Source organism: Atheta coriaria, unplaced genomic scaffold, assembly GCF_025399875.1.
Source record: "Atheta coriaria isolate IRGN ID8LTWV9N9 unplaced genomic scaffold, Caltech_Dcor_3.1 hic_scaffold_9_pilon, whole genome shotgun sequence".
Lineage (NCBI taxonomy): Eukaryota > Metazoa > Arthropoda > Insecta > Coleoptera > Staphylinidae > Dalotia > Dalotia coriaria.
Genome location: NW_027045451.1, coordinates 12,380,983 through 12,395,551, shown reverse-complemented (window position 1 = coordinate 12,395,551; position 14,569 = coordinate 12,380,983). Strand labels below are relative to the sequence as shown.

At 37.9% G+C, this 14,569-nt stretch overlaps 5 protein-coding genes across 6 annotated transcripts; 3 read left to right on the top strand and 2 right to left on the bottom strand.

Moving 5' to 3' along the window:
- Window positions 1-76: 76 nt before the first annotated feature.
- LOC135798504 (protein FAM161A) lies at window positions 77-2,783 on the top strand. 2 transcript variants are annotated; one of them, XM_065311362.1, is made up of 6 exons: window positions 77-887; window positions 998-1,123; window positions 1,203-1,442; window positions 1,498-1,878; window positions 1,936-2,191; window positions 2,253-2,783. In XM_065311362.1, exons 1-6 carry the CDS (start codon window positions 172-174, stop codon window positions 2,472-2,474), a joined length of 1,941 nt encoding a protein of 646 aa, XP_065167434.1. In that variant the 5' UTR covers window positions 77-171; the 3' UTR covers window positions 2,475-2,783. The 2 variants fall into 2 exon arrangements, with proteins under 2 accessions (XP_065167434.1, XP_065167433.1); XM_065311361.1 differs by having other exon boundaries at window positions 998-1,141.
- A 224-nt stretch (window positions 2,784-3,007) lies between these two features.
- On the top strand, window positions 3,008-4,604 carry LOC135798145 (uncharacterized). Its single transcript, XM_065310890.1, has 4 exons — window positions 3,008-3,201; window positions 3,263-4,081; window positions 4,133-4,314; window positions 4,381-4,604. Exons 1-4 carry the CDS (start codon window positions 3,078-3,080, stop codon window positions 4,552-4,554), a joined length of 1,299 nt encoding a protein of 432 aa, XP_065166962.1. The 5' UTR covers window positions 3,008-3,077; the 3' UTR covers window positions 4,555-4,604.
- A 94-nt stretch (window positions 4,605-4,698) lies between these two features.
- On the top strand, window positions 4,699-7,566 carry Nsun2 (tRNA (cytosine(34)-C(5))-methyltransferase Nsun2). Its single transcript, XM_065310888.1, is given in 8 exon segments — window positions 4,699-4,861; window positions 4,936-5,016; window positions 5,075-5,303; window positions 5,306-5,795; window positions 5,865-6,156; window positions 6,159-6,199; window positions 6,346-7,145; window positions 7,344-7,566. Coding segments are annotated over 8 exon segments (2,211 nt in total). The 5' UTR covers window positions 4,699-4,729; the 3' UTR covers window positions 7,490-7,566.
- On the bottom strand, window positions 7,490-11,393 carry LOC135798142 (centrosomal protein of 104 kDa). The gene is given in 12 exon segments (XM_065310886.1): window positions 7,490-8,284; window positions 8,347-8,621; window positions 8,678-8,891; window positions 8,949-9,080; window positions 9,143-9,280; window positions 9,335-9,682; window positions 9,778-10,045; window positions 10,048-10,269; window positions 10,324-10,543; window positions 10,706-10,929; window positions 10,996-11,160; window positions 11,255-11,393. Coding segments are annotated over 12 exon segments (2,649 nt in total). The 5' UTR covers window positions 11,295-11,393; the 3' UTR covers window positions 7,490-7,881.
- A 598-nt stretch (window positions 11,394-11,991) lies between these two features.
- On the bottom strand, window positions 11,992-14,513 carry CCT3 (chaperonin containing TCP1 subunit 3). The gene is made up of 4 exons (XM_065310889.1): window positions 14,367-14,513; window positions 14,246-14,307; window positions 13,591-13,767; window positions 11,992-13,531 (listed from the first exon to the last, which is right to left on the bottom strand). Exons 1-4 carry the CDS (start codon window positions 14,398-14,400, stop codon window positions 12,164-12,166), a joined length of 1,641 nt encoding a protein of 546 aa, XP_065166961.1. The 5' UTR covers window positions 14,401-14,513; the 3' UTR covers window positions 11,992-12,163.
- Window positions 14,514-14,569: the final 56 nt, after the last annotated feature.

Genomic DNA, 14,569 nt, shown 5'->3' with positions numbered 1-14,569 from the left:
AATAAGTTTTTATTGATTTTTACGCATAATGTATCTGTTTATGCGAGCATTTACCACCTGAAGTTGCCAAGCAACATGTCACCAACAGCCCTCAAACAAAACAAAGATTTTGAAGCGTCTCATATTAAAACTATAGCACTTCTTCCACGTCGAAACAATTACCCTTGGCAAATGTGTGACCACTCTGAATCTGTTTATAAAAACAATTGCATTAAAGTTGCAAAAAATAAATGTGCTGAAAATGCTACTTGCTTATCAAGGCAAGTACAAAAACTGCGAATATCCAGCGCCGACTCCAACACAAAAGAAAAAACAAAAATCAACTCGTTTATTGAATTCTACGACAGCATACCTGAATACAATGATATCAATCACTTATCCAATAAAGAATTCTACAAGAAATTGGATTATTTGCGACAGAAGCAGAGAACATTCTATGAAAGTTTGGTAAATGAAGAAAAGTATGGTGATAACGAACATAACAGTTGGTATGATAATTATAAGTCACTAAATAATCATCGAAATAGTATAATAAAAGCAAAAAATGATGATGTGGTAACACAAAAACCTCCGTCGAGAAGATCCGTGCGTATTGGGAGCCCGGAAGTTATTATTGATAAGAATAGAAGACCTAAAAGTTATAAAGATGAAAGTTTATTGAAGAGTTCAAGAGAACATGTTTCTTCAGCTGGTTCAACTTCGAGATACAAGAGCAATAGGCATAAATCGAATAAAAGTCCGTTTTGTGATTCGACTTTGGATGAAATGAGTGATTGTACATTGACAACGCGGAGTGTGCCTTGTAGTCCAAGGAAACAATCGGTTGCGTGGAAGGATAACAACACCACGCAGAGTAATACACCGGATACATTTAAAATGACCGTCAGGTAAATATTGATCCAAGAAAGCACAAAATTCAATTTTTCACATTTTCTGAAATAACCGCGTTTTATGATTATACTTGACAAAAGTGAAACACCAATTTGCTTGTTTACAGAAATGAGAATGATAAAATAATAGACGAAATAGTAATCAACAAGAAAGCAAATAAAACTAATGATGGAATGTTTCGTGCGAATCCTGTTCCGATTGAATCACGCATTCCGCTGTTTGATAAAATAATGTACGAACAAGAACAAAGGTTAGTTAAATACGAATTCATAAAACAAATTAAACGTGTTTCTTTTATTGATTTCATATAGAAGTAAACAAGTGAAACAACGAAGTAAGGAAGCACTGAAAGCTCAAATGAATTTATTTTCATTTACAAAACGCGAGGAAGAAATCTCAGATATTACTCGACGTCTCACAAAATCATCACCTGATTTATTTCTTTGTTTTGACAAGCAAAAGAAGCCAAAACAATTTAGGGCAAAACCAGTACCAAAAAATCTATTTAGTAATTATGCTTATCAAAAAATGAATGAAGATGAATACTACAGGTATTTATTAGTTTTTATTTAATAAAATATTGTGTTTTAATAGAGGATTTCACAGATCTTTGCAAAAAAAGATTCGTGCAGAGGAAATGTTGAAAACAGCATCGCTGCCTCCTTCAATGGCAAAACGTGAGAAGACTAAATCTAAATACCACATATGTCCGAAATCATTCCGAGAAATGTACGAAAGCCAAATGAGGAAAATACCACCATCACGCCGGAAAGATTTAGAAAAAGAATTGGCCGAACTCGAACTTGATTTCATCATGGCGACGCCAAGTCCAGTAAATGTAAACAAACCAAAAAGTAATAAATCAAAACGGAAAAACACTAGAAAGTCATCATCATCCAGCAGTGGAAAGAGTAGCAGAAGTCCTTCGACTCTTGAAAGTGTAAATCGGTCAAACTTGGCTGCTGTTTTACGAATTCAATCATCAAGGTACCATTATAAGTAGAACATAACCACACTTATAAAAAATTGTAAATTTGTCGTAAGGAAACGAATGGAAGACGAAATTTGTCGGCGTATTGAAGAAGCACATCTTAAAGAGGAAGCACGCTGGCGTGAAAAAGTGCTCCGGAAAAAACCGGTCTGGCAGACATTGACGTACAGCCATGAGGAAGATCTAAATATGCGATTACAGATGCGCCGTGACGAGGAACGGATGCGGAACGAAGAGTTTCGTATGCAGATGGAGACGATGTTTGGCAGAGTTAACCAGCAGCCAACTTTGTTCGAAAGACAATCAAATGTATAAAACTAGAACAGTTTTTGTAAAAAATGAGAAAATTATGTATTTTTGTTTGTTTTAGGTAAAGCTTGCAAAAACCAAAGAAGAACTGATTTCACAACTTTATGGTCCTTCACCTTCAAGTGACAAATTTTCACATAGTAATGAATCTTTAAGAAAATGTGTTGAAATGAAAGATGAGGGAATACAAGCCAAGCTTGACGATGTTTTTGACCCGAATGAGAATGGACCAGAGCAGAAAGAAGAATTTATCACTGATTCAGTTGACACTGATGATAATTAATTTGAAAAATTGCAACACTGCTGGAGTTCTTCAACCTAACCTAAATTATAAGCTAACCGAATGTATAACTTGCTTATTGTTACCACTATTAGTAGATTTAGTCGTGTAGATTCTTAGATATTGATGTTTTAATACTGTACACTTTCTGTGATATGAACCATAACAAAATGTCAACGTCTCTAATGTATCCCACAACTTCCAATCATTTGTTAGCACATGTGTGGATATTTAAATCATTTCCTCTTGTAGCGCACATAAACGTTTCAACAATAAAGTCGTCCATGTGCTTCGAAGTCACATTCTGATAAACTTGTGCCATTTAATATTGAAATGATCACGAACGTTACCTTAATTGCGTAATCGACGACGATGTTAACACGATCGAAACACAAATACTGAACGAGCATGGAGATTAGGAGCTCAGGTGAATTATACCGAGCAGAAAAAATGCGCTAGAAACATTTGTCGTGTGCAGATTATTAGTTCCGGCTGGCAATTGTTCCATCTTCAACTTCACCCACTTTGACAAGAGTAAACTACTATTGTGGAAGCGGTTTGTCACAATCGTGGTTCATCTCTGGCAGATTGAAGTTGTGGAGTGCAATGTGGTCAAAAATGTGTTTTAAAATGTTTGTGATAAAGTTGTGTTTGTTTCAAATTTTCGTGTGTAAATTGGTATTGGGTGATTGGGTAGAAATTCCACAATCTGCAAAAAAGTCTTATTTAGGTAATTTTTCTGTTAATCATTTTAAATTTTCAAATTTAAATGTTTAAACTTTTAATTTTAGTAACACCTTATAGTCCATATGTCTACACACCTTCTTTAATTTTCACATCAACCACAGAGCATTATGAAACAATGCAACCTTTATCTAAACCCAAAGTGATCAAAACAGACCTGAAAAAGTCCATAACCAAAATGCCGGACGCAGTTTTACGAAAAACCACGACTGAAATACCATTCATTGAACCTCCGACACGAAAACCCTTCATTAAACACGGCCATGTAAACAAAGTAAACGCATCAACATTGTTTAACAGCCACCTAAAACGTCCCAGTCTACACGACCGATTAAAATATCCCACTACAACCTCGACGAGTGTTTATTCTTCAGAAATTCCCTCGATTAGCAACAAAAATTTTCAAGTGGCCCACGAAGACGCCGATTTCGAACTAGACGACGATTACGAACAGGTTTATGACGACGATGAAGATAATTACCCCGATGAGAATGATGATACAAATGATGACGGTCCTGAAGACCCTGATGATCCTGACCATGATGATGGAATGGATCTAGACCCATCCGATGTTGGTGAAGATAATCAGGATGAACCACAAGATGGAGATGATGTTGATGATGAATATTATGACGATGATGAGTATGAGGATGAACCGATACCCGTGAATGAGCCAAAGGGTAACAGACAATCACATGGATCACAACCACATGCAAATGACAATTTGAATGGATTTAGTTACGCCAATTTAATGCCTTATTTGCAAAATATTCAAAGTACCTTGATTCGTACCTCGCATTCTAATAATGTGAATAGTAAGGTTTCATTTTTGACAGATATTAAGAACCGTTTACTTTACGCGATTCGTAAGTATAAATTACTTCTTTTGGACGGTTTTGTGGTAGTATTTATTGTAGAATCTAGAATTAGTTCAATTTGGGAACCAAGAAGTAAGCGTAAAACAAGAGCTACAAGAGGAGATGTGTGGGATTCATGGGAGAAAGGAAGTGAACACGGAATGGAGTTCCCTTCAAATGAGGGCGCGTTGTTGACGCTAGGATTTCTTACTTTTGCTGTTTTCTTAATTAAATGTATTCTGGTAAGACTAAATTACAATGTTTTTACATTTTTATTGCTTTCGGTATAATATATTCTTTACTTTCAGAAACTTATCCATGCTATCAAAGGAAAACATTCTGATAAAGGCACTACGCAAATTATTATACAAAATGGAACAGTCGCTCCTACTACTTTTCGATTTAAAAGAGAAGCTTTTGATGATTTGGAAATTGCCAAGTTTATGGCCAACCTTGATAGTTACGAATATAAACCCCACTGAGTTCAAAGTCTTTGTAGTAATAATACACAATATATTTAAATATTTATTTATTTATTATATTTAAATAGATAACAAATTAGTTTAGTTTAGTTTAAAAATAAAAAATAATAATTTAACGTAGGCAACTCTATTAACGGTGAAACCGAACCTTACTTTTTAGTTTACATTCTTACCTATGTTTTCCAGTTTTACCACGTGTTTAAAACGTTGTGAACTGAATAAACTCGTGTCGTGTACAAATTTAATAATGGGCAAACGAAAAGCTGGATTCCGTAAAGGAGGAAACAAGAATAAAGTAATAAAACCAGTGAGTTAATTTTATAATTAATCATGTAAATTTCTATTGGCAAACTATAACAACTAAACTTATACATATTCTAGAATACTGAAGGAGTTGTTGATAACAGGCAGGCCTATGAAGATATCGTGCGTGAAAATGAAGCGTTTGATAAATACTACAAAGTAAGTTATTAAATTGTCCATTAAACATAGAATAAAATCATAAAAACTATATTTTTAGCATATTAATGTTTGCAATGAAAGTGAATGGGATGATTTCCTTAAGTTTATGAAATCAGATCTGCCAACGACTTTTCGCATCACCGGCTCAAAATGCGAAGCAAAAAAGATGGTGGATATTGTCCAGGGACAATATCTTCAAGAATTGTTAAGTCACAATGAATCACTTAAAACAACCATCTTTCCTTTGCCTTGGTATCCTAACAATCTAGCGTGGCAGATGGACATCACAAAAAAGAGATTCGCCGTGAGGAAGCCTTCTATAAATTGCACAATTTTCTTATATCTGAAACAATGAACGGATCCATATCGCGACAAGAAACTGTTAGTATGATTCCACCGATTGTTCTCGACGTTCAATCACATCATAAAGTTTTGGACATGTGCGCAGCTCCTGGTTCAAAAACTGCACAGCTTCTCGAATTTTTACACGCTGATGACATGGCGGTACCTTCTGGTTATGTCGTCGCAAATGACGTAGATAATAAACGGTGTTACATGTTGGTACATCAAGCAAAACGATTAAATTCACCTTGTCTGGCGGTTATTAATCATGATAGCGCTGTTTTACCGAATTTAAGTGAGACTGTTAACGGTGCTATTGAACAAGTTCAATTCGATAGGATTCTTTGTGATGTTCCTTGCTCTGGTGATGGAACTCTAAGGAAAAATCCAGATATTTGGTCTAAATGGACTCCGGCAAATGGTATAAATCTTCATGGGTATGTTATATTAAATATATATTTTATTTATTATTAACTTGTTTTTTTGTTTGTTTTGTGAATGTTTAGTATTCAAAATCGTATTTTACGCCGAGGATGTGAATTGTTAAAAATTGGTGGTAGGATAGTATATTCGACGTGTTCTCTGAACCCAATAGAGAATGAAGCAGTAATTCATCGAATTCTGGCTGAAACTGACGGTGCTATGGAGTTGGTTGATGTATCTGCGCAATTACCTGGGTTGAAGTATTCGCCAGGTATGGAGTATTGGCCTGTTGGCTCGCGAAATTTGGAGTTTTATGAAAAAGCTGAGGATGTTGATGCTAAATGGAGCACTACCATTCGTCCGCAGATGTTTCCACCAAAACGGAAGAGGAAAAACGAAAATATAATTTGAACAGATGGTAAGTCATTTATTTCTACTTATTTAACATGTTTAGGAGTAAAACAAGTGAAAGCAAGGAATTTCGGGGATAGTGGAGTTATTCCAGGCCATATTTGGATTTAGTTTATTATAATTATCTAATTTATGCCATTATTCTATTCACAGTATCAGAATTTTACCCCACCAGCAAAATACAGGTGCATTCTTTGTTGCTGTGCTTCAAAAATTACATCCCCTGAGCGTTAAAGAAAAATCATTCAAAATACTCCCTCAAGAAGAAGAAGAAGAGAAGAAAGAAGCATTCGACCCGAAACTCCCGCAGAATCAGCGTAAACGCAGGCGTCAAGATGGTTTTAAAGAAGATCCGTTTGTCTTCTTCACCGAGGACGAGCCAGTGTACAAAGAAATCAAAGAGTTTTACGATATTCACAATGATTTTGACTCGAAGTGTTTGTTGGTGAGGTGTCACGCCGGCAAGAAAAAGAATATCTACTACACTTCGCCGGCCGTGAGAGACTTGATTGTTACAAATCAAGGCACGATACGCTTTATCAATACTGGTGTGAAGTTGTTTGTACGCACAGATAATCGAAACACGAAAAAATGTCCGTTCCGCCTCGCGCAGGATGGTCTAGAGAGCATTTTCCCAACAATCGGTGAAGCTAGAAAGATTAGGATACCTAAGGAAGATTTACTCACACTGCTGCTCAATGATACACCGGAAAAATCACCGAAAATTGAGGAACTTTCCGTTGGCATTCAGGAACAATGCAAGGATTTCGACGCTGGCAGTTGTATATTGATTTATACCGAACCTGGAAAAGAGGGAAGTGATCCGAGTGATAATGAAGAGTTTGTTTTGCATATAAGTGGATGGAGAGGCACGCAATCGCTCAGAGTCTACATGGCACAGTGTGGCACAATTCATTTACTACGATTGTTAGGCGGGGATGTGTCTAAATATGGTGAGTATTGATTATATCTGATTTTTTTCTTTTAATTCTACAATGTTGTATGAATAAAGTAATACTTTAACACGTCTTGCTTTTATAAACCAATGAATAGCATGAGTGTTGCCATTTTGTTTGGAACTAACCTCAAACATGACTTGCGATATTGCGATATATAATGTATCTAATATATTGTTTTTGTTTCTTTAATAGATAAGAACAAGTTCCAAAAGATTAAAACTGAGCGTAATGATAATGGCGCCCCAATCATCAAACAGGAAGCCGCTGAAAGTAATGGTGTTAATGTAATCAAGCAGGAAGCTGCTGATGCTGATGTTAAAAAATCTACTCAAGTCTGATTAAGTGAGTAAAGAATTTATTTTATAACTTGGTAATATTAAACTGGCGACAACAATAATAAATGATTACTAACTAACTATATGAGACACTAGTTGTTACCTACAGAAATGATTCAGGTTTTATGTTCCTTAGCTTAGGTTTTAAAAACATTGGAACTATCTAAAGTAAGTATCTTTCAAGTACATCAAAACTATGAACTTTTCAAGCAATGCGCCAAAAATTTAACTGGCTACTCACCTATATCAAACTATTTGATAGTTTAGTTGTCTGGACGTCTTTGGGTTTCACTATACCTTGTATTTAGTGCGACAGTATACAAAATAGATTTATCGTAATTGCAAAAAAGAATCAATTATTCAATATACGGATATAAAAAGTATGCGGCACGTTCCTAGATCCTAATTTTGACCTGTTTCGTAATTGTGGTTTTGATTCGCGCATTCTTTGTGCACGGCCTCTCGCCCATCAGGTGCTTCTTCCACACGAACTCTTCGTCTTCGAGGTTTTCGTGGCAGAGCGGACATCGGTTGCAGCCCTCTGCGATTTCCGTGCAGCATAATTCGTGTTCTTGCAGTTCGTCCAATCGCACTGGTTCGGTACACTGTGCGCATTGCGTGTAGTTTTCACGGTGTTCACAATCCATGAGGATGTGATCAGTGAGGGCGGCTACTTCCACGACTTGACTGCACTCAGCGCAGCGGACGAGCATCGGGCATGAGCGCCAGTAATGCGAATTCATTGAATTGCTGATTGCAAAGATGGCCACTTCGGATTGTCCACAAAATATACAATGCCTAAGTAAGAAAATTATATTTTATCACCCTACTAATATAAAACTGGCATATTTAATGCTTACTTGTCATCGTCTTCCTTAGATCCGTTGCTCGGTGTCGAAATGCCACTTCCACTGTTTTTCTCTTCGTTCGCATGATTGATTTTCACGATATTTCCGCCGCTCAAACTTTTCGTTAGGCTGTAATGATTTTTCTCCGATTCCGAACTGTTGTGACTGGCTATGTTCATCGTGCTTTGACATTTGTTCATGCCGCCATTGTAACATGGTTCCGGACTCATTGAATCATTCAAATTACCTTGTATCACACGATTTCGTTCCATTAATTCTTTCTTGCGCTATATTTACGACAAAAAGTTAAAATGTCATCGATGAAATTGATAAAATCGCTTACCTGCAAGTCAATTTTATCAAACTCGTGAAACAATTGCCTGTATAATAAGTTTCTTCGCGTGATATCATCGTCTGGCGGTAATTGTTTTCGCACTAAGCGTGGATTCACTTTGTAAACTAGTACAAGAATTCTTTCTGCCACTTTGCGCACTGCTTCTGCCGGATGGTGTAAGCCGCTGGAACCGAACTCGGATAATGTACGACATGTTAATCCACTGAAATTAATACATAACTCAATAAGTTTTTGATTATACAATAATTTTATGTGTTACCTTTGTTTATCAGTAGAAATACTTTGGCTGATGATCAATTGCTCGACCATTTCAGCACGGCTGAGTGCCAAACGTGGATGGGTGCTACTAATAATCGGACGACTTAAATGGACTGGAATAATATGTAGCTCCCTAAAAGTTTCCAACGCACATGACACAACAACCGAAGATAAAAATCGATTTTTAGTACATACCTCACATTCTTGCAGTCCGCCATTGTGAGAATCGTGTGCACAGCCATGTGATGAATGCGCGCGCTGGTATCTCCCGACTTTGTCAACAACTCCGGTAGTAATTTATCCACACTTCTTGACACTTCAGCAGGTGAAACTCTGTTGGTTCAACAATTAAATTACATGATTTATGTTTACCTCGATAAATCTTACCTTCCCGGTACGTATTGCACGAAGTATAATCGAATAACTTCGTTCGCCAAATTGTAAACGCTGAAAACTTTGTCTCGCAGCGCCCGATGCAGGAGAAATATGGCGGCGCGACCTGTCTTATTCGCTGTATGCATCCGCGTGTTATCATACGACAATAACTCTTCGCGCAATCGGTTCAGTCCTTCTTCCTTATCAAGATAATGCTTGGAATAGAACTTCTCGACAATATCAGCGCCGAATACTAAAATAGGCAGCGCCGCTTGTTTCCTCTCGCGTTCCGTCAGTTTCGACGTCGTGCGATGCTCCATTTCCATCTGGCAGTCCCGTAGGAATTCGTTTGTGGCCGAACTGCAAGAAAGTCTGGTTTTATTAAAGCCACAATAGAATCCTGCTCCCTTGAGGTGATGGGGGGGAAAGTTTTTTGACAATGATTTTATACTCACTGCCGCAGAGTTGGCAGCGGTTTGTCCTCGTACTGTTCGTAGGTGGACTTAACGATAGACCCTGCGGATTTATTCCTCCTGCGGAATGATCCGCGTTGCTGTAGGCCCGTCGGACTGCCGATCGATGGCGATGCGGATTTCGGACTCTGCATTTTGTGCAGCGGTGATGGCGGCGCGTGGTAAATGTGTTGCGCTCCAGGCGTCTGACATTTGCTGTCTGTTTTTAATATCGGGGAGAGTTTATCGCTGGCGTCATCAGCTTCGTCGTTTTGGGACAAACGCCTTTTATTTCCAGCAATTGCTCGATGTTCAACTGCTGATAGACGCTGGTGCGAAAGTCATCCATTTGATTCTTTTTGATACCGGCGCGTTCGTAATCTTCCATTTCAATCGCATGTTTCTTTTCTAGTTCGTATTTGCCGAGCTTTTCGCCAGCGCTGCGGAGATGTTCCATGGAAAGCTTTAATTTACGTGCATATTCAAAGCGTTCACCTAGAAAACATATTAATTAATTCATCATAATTGCATATTTGATTGGTTGCCTACTTATTACAGCGATGTGTTTCTTCAACTCCATTTCCCTGATAATTTTCGCCACGTCCACGTCGACGTACATGTCGAAGGCGAGATCGTCGAAGGGCGAAAAGTATTCGGGGTCGTTCAAAATGGCCTCCAGTTTGTTTGCACATTTTGCATCAATTGCTTCGCTGTGTTTACTTTGTTTCTCTTTTTCAATTCCCAATACGTTGATGGCTATCAGACTGACCTACAAATTGTTTAAATTGAATGCAATTTATCGATTTTACATATTGCTTCCTCTGATTATCTCATAAAATCGAGTGGAAGCTTTCAAACTAACTAAAACTAATTTTCACGCTTTTGTAAAGACCGTTATTGCATAAGAAGAGTTTAAATAACTTAAACTTACTTGATTATGTATATTATAAGTATTAGAGTGATTTTCCCCGATGCGTAGCTTAACATAAGAGGCTAAAGTTTTTGGCACATTAGCAGATTTCAACTCACGACTTTTAAAACCAGTGCTTTGATTATCCGAAAGAGTAATATATCCCAAATAGTCCCAGGCGATGCACGCCACATCCGTAACAACATTAGTGTCTTCATTGCTCGAAAACAATTCGATTTTCGATGCTAAAATACAAATATTCATTTATTTAATAAACCTCCGTAACATGAAACCATGTTGCGTGTACTCACGTATTAAATATTGATGCATCAACATTTGAATCTTGCTAAGTGACGCCCTGCTTTCCAACTGCAAGATTAATTCCTGCGGATATTCGCAATTCTTGCCGCTCTGCCATCCTTTCACAGTCGGTCCGTGTGCGTTTAATTCCAGCGCCTTGTACTTGGGATCTTCATCTGTTGAATTCGATCATAAGCAGAGTTATTAATTAATTCAAGTTTTTATCTTTTCTTTTTTCGTTTGTTTGTTTTCATTAACATTTATACACACCACTAGCGTAGACGACGTGATAATTAATCTTCGTGGGCATTCTCGGTGTCTTCGCGTTGGCGGTGCGCTGCGGGTCACATGTTTTCAGTTACTGGTGATGTGTTCTCGGCTGGGAACGGGGGCGGCTGCGAGAGCGGTGTAATGAAAAGGCATATTGATTTTCTTCAGGCTTATTTTAGTGCGGCCTCTTCGCTAGGGAGCGGCGCGCCGCGTGAAGAACACGCATCCGATTTCGTGATAAGTTTATTAATTCACAAAATTATTCATAGATTTATTGGTATCATACGATTAATTATTCCATTATGGACAATTTGTTTCATTTTAGACTTTTATCTTTGAATATTGCTTATAATTAAATTTTTCTTTTAGTTTAGAATTTCTTTTTGGATGTTTTGCCGCACACAAAGTTATTTTGATCCATTGTTCAACAGCACATTCCAGAAACTTATTGTTTTATGCCTTTTGTATGTTAAAAACGCATTACGTATGAATATAAAGTTTTTGTTTCTACAGCGACAAGAAAGTTTGCGGTCCTCTGAAAAATAATTCTCCATTTGTATGCATTAATTATATTGATACTGGTACGGCATTTAGCGTGCGTGTCCAATTCCTGTTTAAATAATTAATTGAAACACATGTTGGATGATACTTCAAGCACGTTTCACAAATATTCAATACAACCGATACTACAAAACGTGAAAATTCAAAGCGTATTTACTGAAAATCAATAAACCGCATAGATTGTTACAACTTTATTATGAAAACCTAATGATAGATTACAAGTAGTAAGCGATGAAGAAAGTAACATTAGTATAATCTTTTTTTTTTTTAATATGAATGAGTGTGAATGCGTAAGTGTGATCTCGTAGTAAAAATGCATATGTTCTTTATTCGTTTCTTCTTTCACAATTACTCCTGCATTGCTGCCATCTCGGATGGTTTCGGTGGCTCATTGCCTCCCTTCTTCTTTGATCCGGAGACGATATCATCAATACGCAAAAGGAGCACTGCAGTCTCCACGGCAGTTTTATAAGTTTGCAGTTTAACCGCCAGCGGTTCCCAAACGCCGACTGTTTCGTTTTGTTCTAATAGCTCTCCGGATTCGCCATCGATGCCCCAAGTGCATGGCTTGGTCGCATCCGTATGCGCGGCGTGCTTGGCTCTCAATGCTGTAAGGGTTCTGATTGTATTTGCACCGCAGTTTTGCGCAAGAGTACGTGGAATAATCTCCAAGGCATGAGCAACAGCCCTGTAGGGACCATGTGTGGCTTTTGCGACAAGATGTTGGGACAACGCCATTTCAATCGCTCCACCACCGGGTACCAGCCTCGGTGATAGAATGATATTCCTCGCGACTTGTAGGGCGTCCTGCAAGTTACGCTCGATTTCGTTAAGAATGTCCTTGCTTGCACCGCGCAATAGAATCGTGCAGGCTTTGGGATTCTTGCATTCGGTGATGTATGTGAAGTACTCATCGCCAAGCTTCTTAACTTCGAACAAACCACAGCCCAAACCTACATCAGACTCTTGCAGTTCTTCAGTGCGGTTGACCACGGTTGCGCCGCATGCACGAGCAATTCGATTGTTATCAGATTTCCTCACGCGTCTGATGGCAGTGATACCGGCTTTCAACAAAAAGTGTTGAGCCAAATCACTAATTCCCTTCTCGGTGAATACTAAGTCCGGTTTGAGAGCGATGATCTCTTCACACTGCTTCTGGACATGTTCTTCTTCGAGTTGAAGCATGCGTGTAAAATCGGCTTCGCCACTAATCTCTACGTTAGTCTGCGATTCGCCTTTCTTGTATTCCAAAGAGCAATCGAGTAAAATAATACGGGGGTTTTCAATGCGACGGCGCATCTTGGCATGAGTAACGTCCTTGTTGACCATCACACCGCGCAGAATTTGAGATTCTTCAATGGAACCGCCGGGAATCTTCTCGACTTTCGCGTAGCGCTTGATGTCAACCTCGGTGCGGCCGTTCTCAGTGAGCATGACCGTGTTGACTGCTTCCAGCGCAATCTTCACTGCCAAATCGGCCCACTTTCCGATGAATTTTGTGCCGATGCAGCCCTTGACGACATTGGCAAAGGCGTTCTTGTCATCTTTGTTGATTGGCACACTGAGAGGTCCTTCCAAGAGTGTTACCATATCCTCAAGAGCTTGCTTGTACTGACGAATGACGACGGTCGGATGCATTTGTTGCTCCAAGAACTGTTCTGCAGCTGCCAGCATCTCCCCAGCCAAGACAATGACTGAAGTAGTTCCATCTCCAACCTTGATATACACATAATAAGTAAATTTGCATGTTTATATGTAGGATTAAATATTATTACCTCTTCATCCTGAGTGCGGGCAATTTCAATCATGCTTTTTGCAGCAGGATGCTGTACAGTGATTTCTCTGAGAATAGCATTGCCATCATTTGTCATGACAATACCACCCATAGGGTCCATCAACATCTTCAGCATAGCTTGTGGTCCCAAACATGTTCGGATAACATCAGCAATTTGCTGTAGCAGAAAATTGTTTTAATTATTATTTTATTATTTATTTTTTCTTCGTCATTGAATATGTAATCCATAGTTATATTTATTTAATATGTACATGAAATGTATTACATTTTGTTTCAAGTATACATGTTTTGCCTTAAGGGCATTGTTAGTAACTCATTAGTAATGAGTCATTACTGACATTTTTCTTTAATGAGTTATTAATGATGCCCTGAAGACGAAACATGTATATGTAAACAAAATGTAATTCAATTCATGTACAATTTTATGTAAATAGTTTATTAATTTTAATTTTCATTATTTTTAGAAAGGAGTTTTCTTTTTTAACCTTAAATCTGATTTTATGAATAGAAATCTACAGTAAAGCTATACTGTTAGTATTTTAAAGTTGTTTTCGTAAATGTTTTCATGCACATAGTTAAAATGAATATTGAAAACAGTGAACTACACCCAAATAATAAGAGCACGTGGTTCTTACCTTTCCGGCATTAATGTTTTCCAGCTGAACCTTTCGGCCCGACTCACGCTTCGTATTCTGACCTAAAATGATTATATTTTATTGAGAAACGTGCCGCAGATGAAAAAAATTCGAAACTTACTGAGGACAATCAAAGGAGCACGGCCTGGAAACATTTTCGCGTTTTATTATTTACTGAATGATGCTCAACCGAAGACTATTCCAGAAGCGCACACGAGACAGTAAATTCACAAGTGACTAATTTTGGTGAACTTACTGAAGCAGCCATAAAAACCAGTGTTGCCAACAATTCGCTTGGTAACTTAAGTGACTTAATTAAATATC

What these genes read in the sequence shown, in the direction of transcription:
- LOC135798145 (XM_065310890.1), top strand. Translation starts at nt 3,078, where the DNA reads ATGTGGTCAAAAATGTGTTTTAAAATGTTTGTGATAAAGTTGTGTTTG. An exon ending in CCGTTTACTTTACGCGATTC is followed by an intron (nt 4,082 to 4,132) that starts GTAAGTATAAAT and finishes TATTTATTGTAG; the next exon opens with AATCTAGAATTAGTTCAATT. An exon ending in TCTTAATTAAATGTATTCTG is followed by an intron (nt 4,315 to 4,380) that starts GTAAGACTAAAT and finishes CTTTACTTTCAG; the next exon opens with AAACTTATCCATGCTATCAA.
- CCT3 (XM_065310889.1), bottom strand. Translation starts at nt 14,400, where the DNA reads ATGTTTCCAGGCCGTGCTCCTTTGATTGTCCTCA. An exon ending in AAAACATTAATGCCGGAAAG is followed by an intron (nt 13,768 to 14,245) that starts GTAAGAACCACG and finishes TTTCTGCTACAG; the next exon opens with CAAATTGCTGATGTTATCCG. An exon ending in CCCGCACTCAGGATGAAGAG is followed by an intron (nt 13,532 to 13,590) that starts GTAATAATATTT and finishes GTGTATATCAAG; the next exon opens with GTTGGAGATGGAACTACTTC.
- LOC135798504 (XM_065311361.1), top strand. Translation starts at nt 172, where the DNA reads ATGTGTGACCACTCTGAATCTGTTTATAAAAACAATTGCATTAAAGTT. An exon ending in ACATTTAAAATGACCGTCAG is followed by an intron (nt 888 to 997) that starts GTAAATATTGAT and finishes GCTTGTTTACAG; the next exon opens with AAATGAGAATGATAAAATAA. An exon ending in ATGTACGAACAAGAACAAAG is followed by an intron (nt 1,142 to 1,202) that starts GTTAGTTAAATA and finishes GATTTCATATAG; the next exon opens with AAGTAAACAAGTGAAACAAC.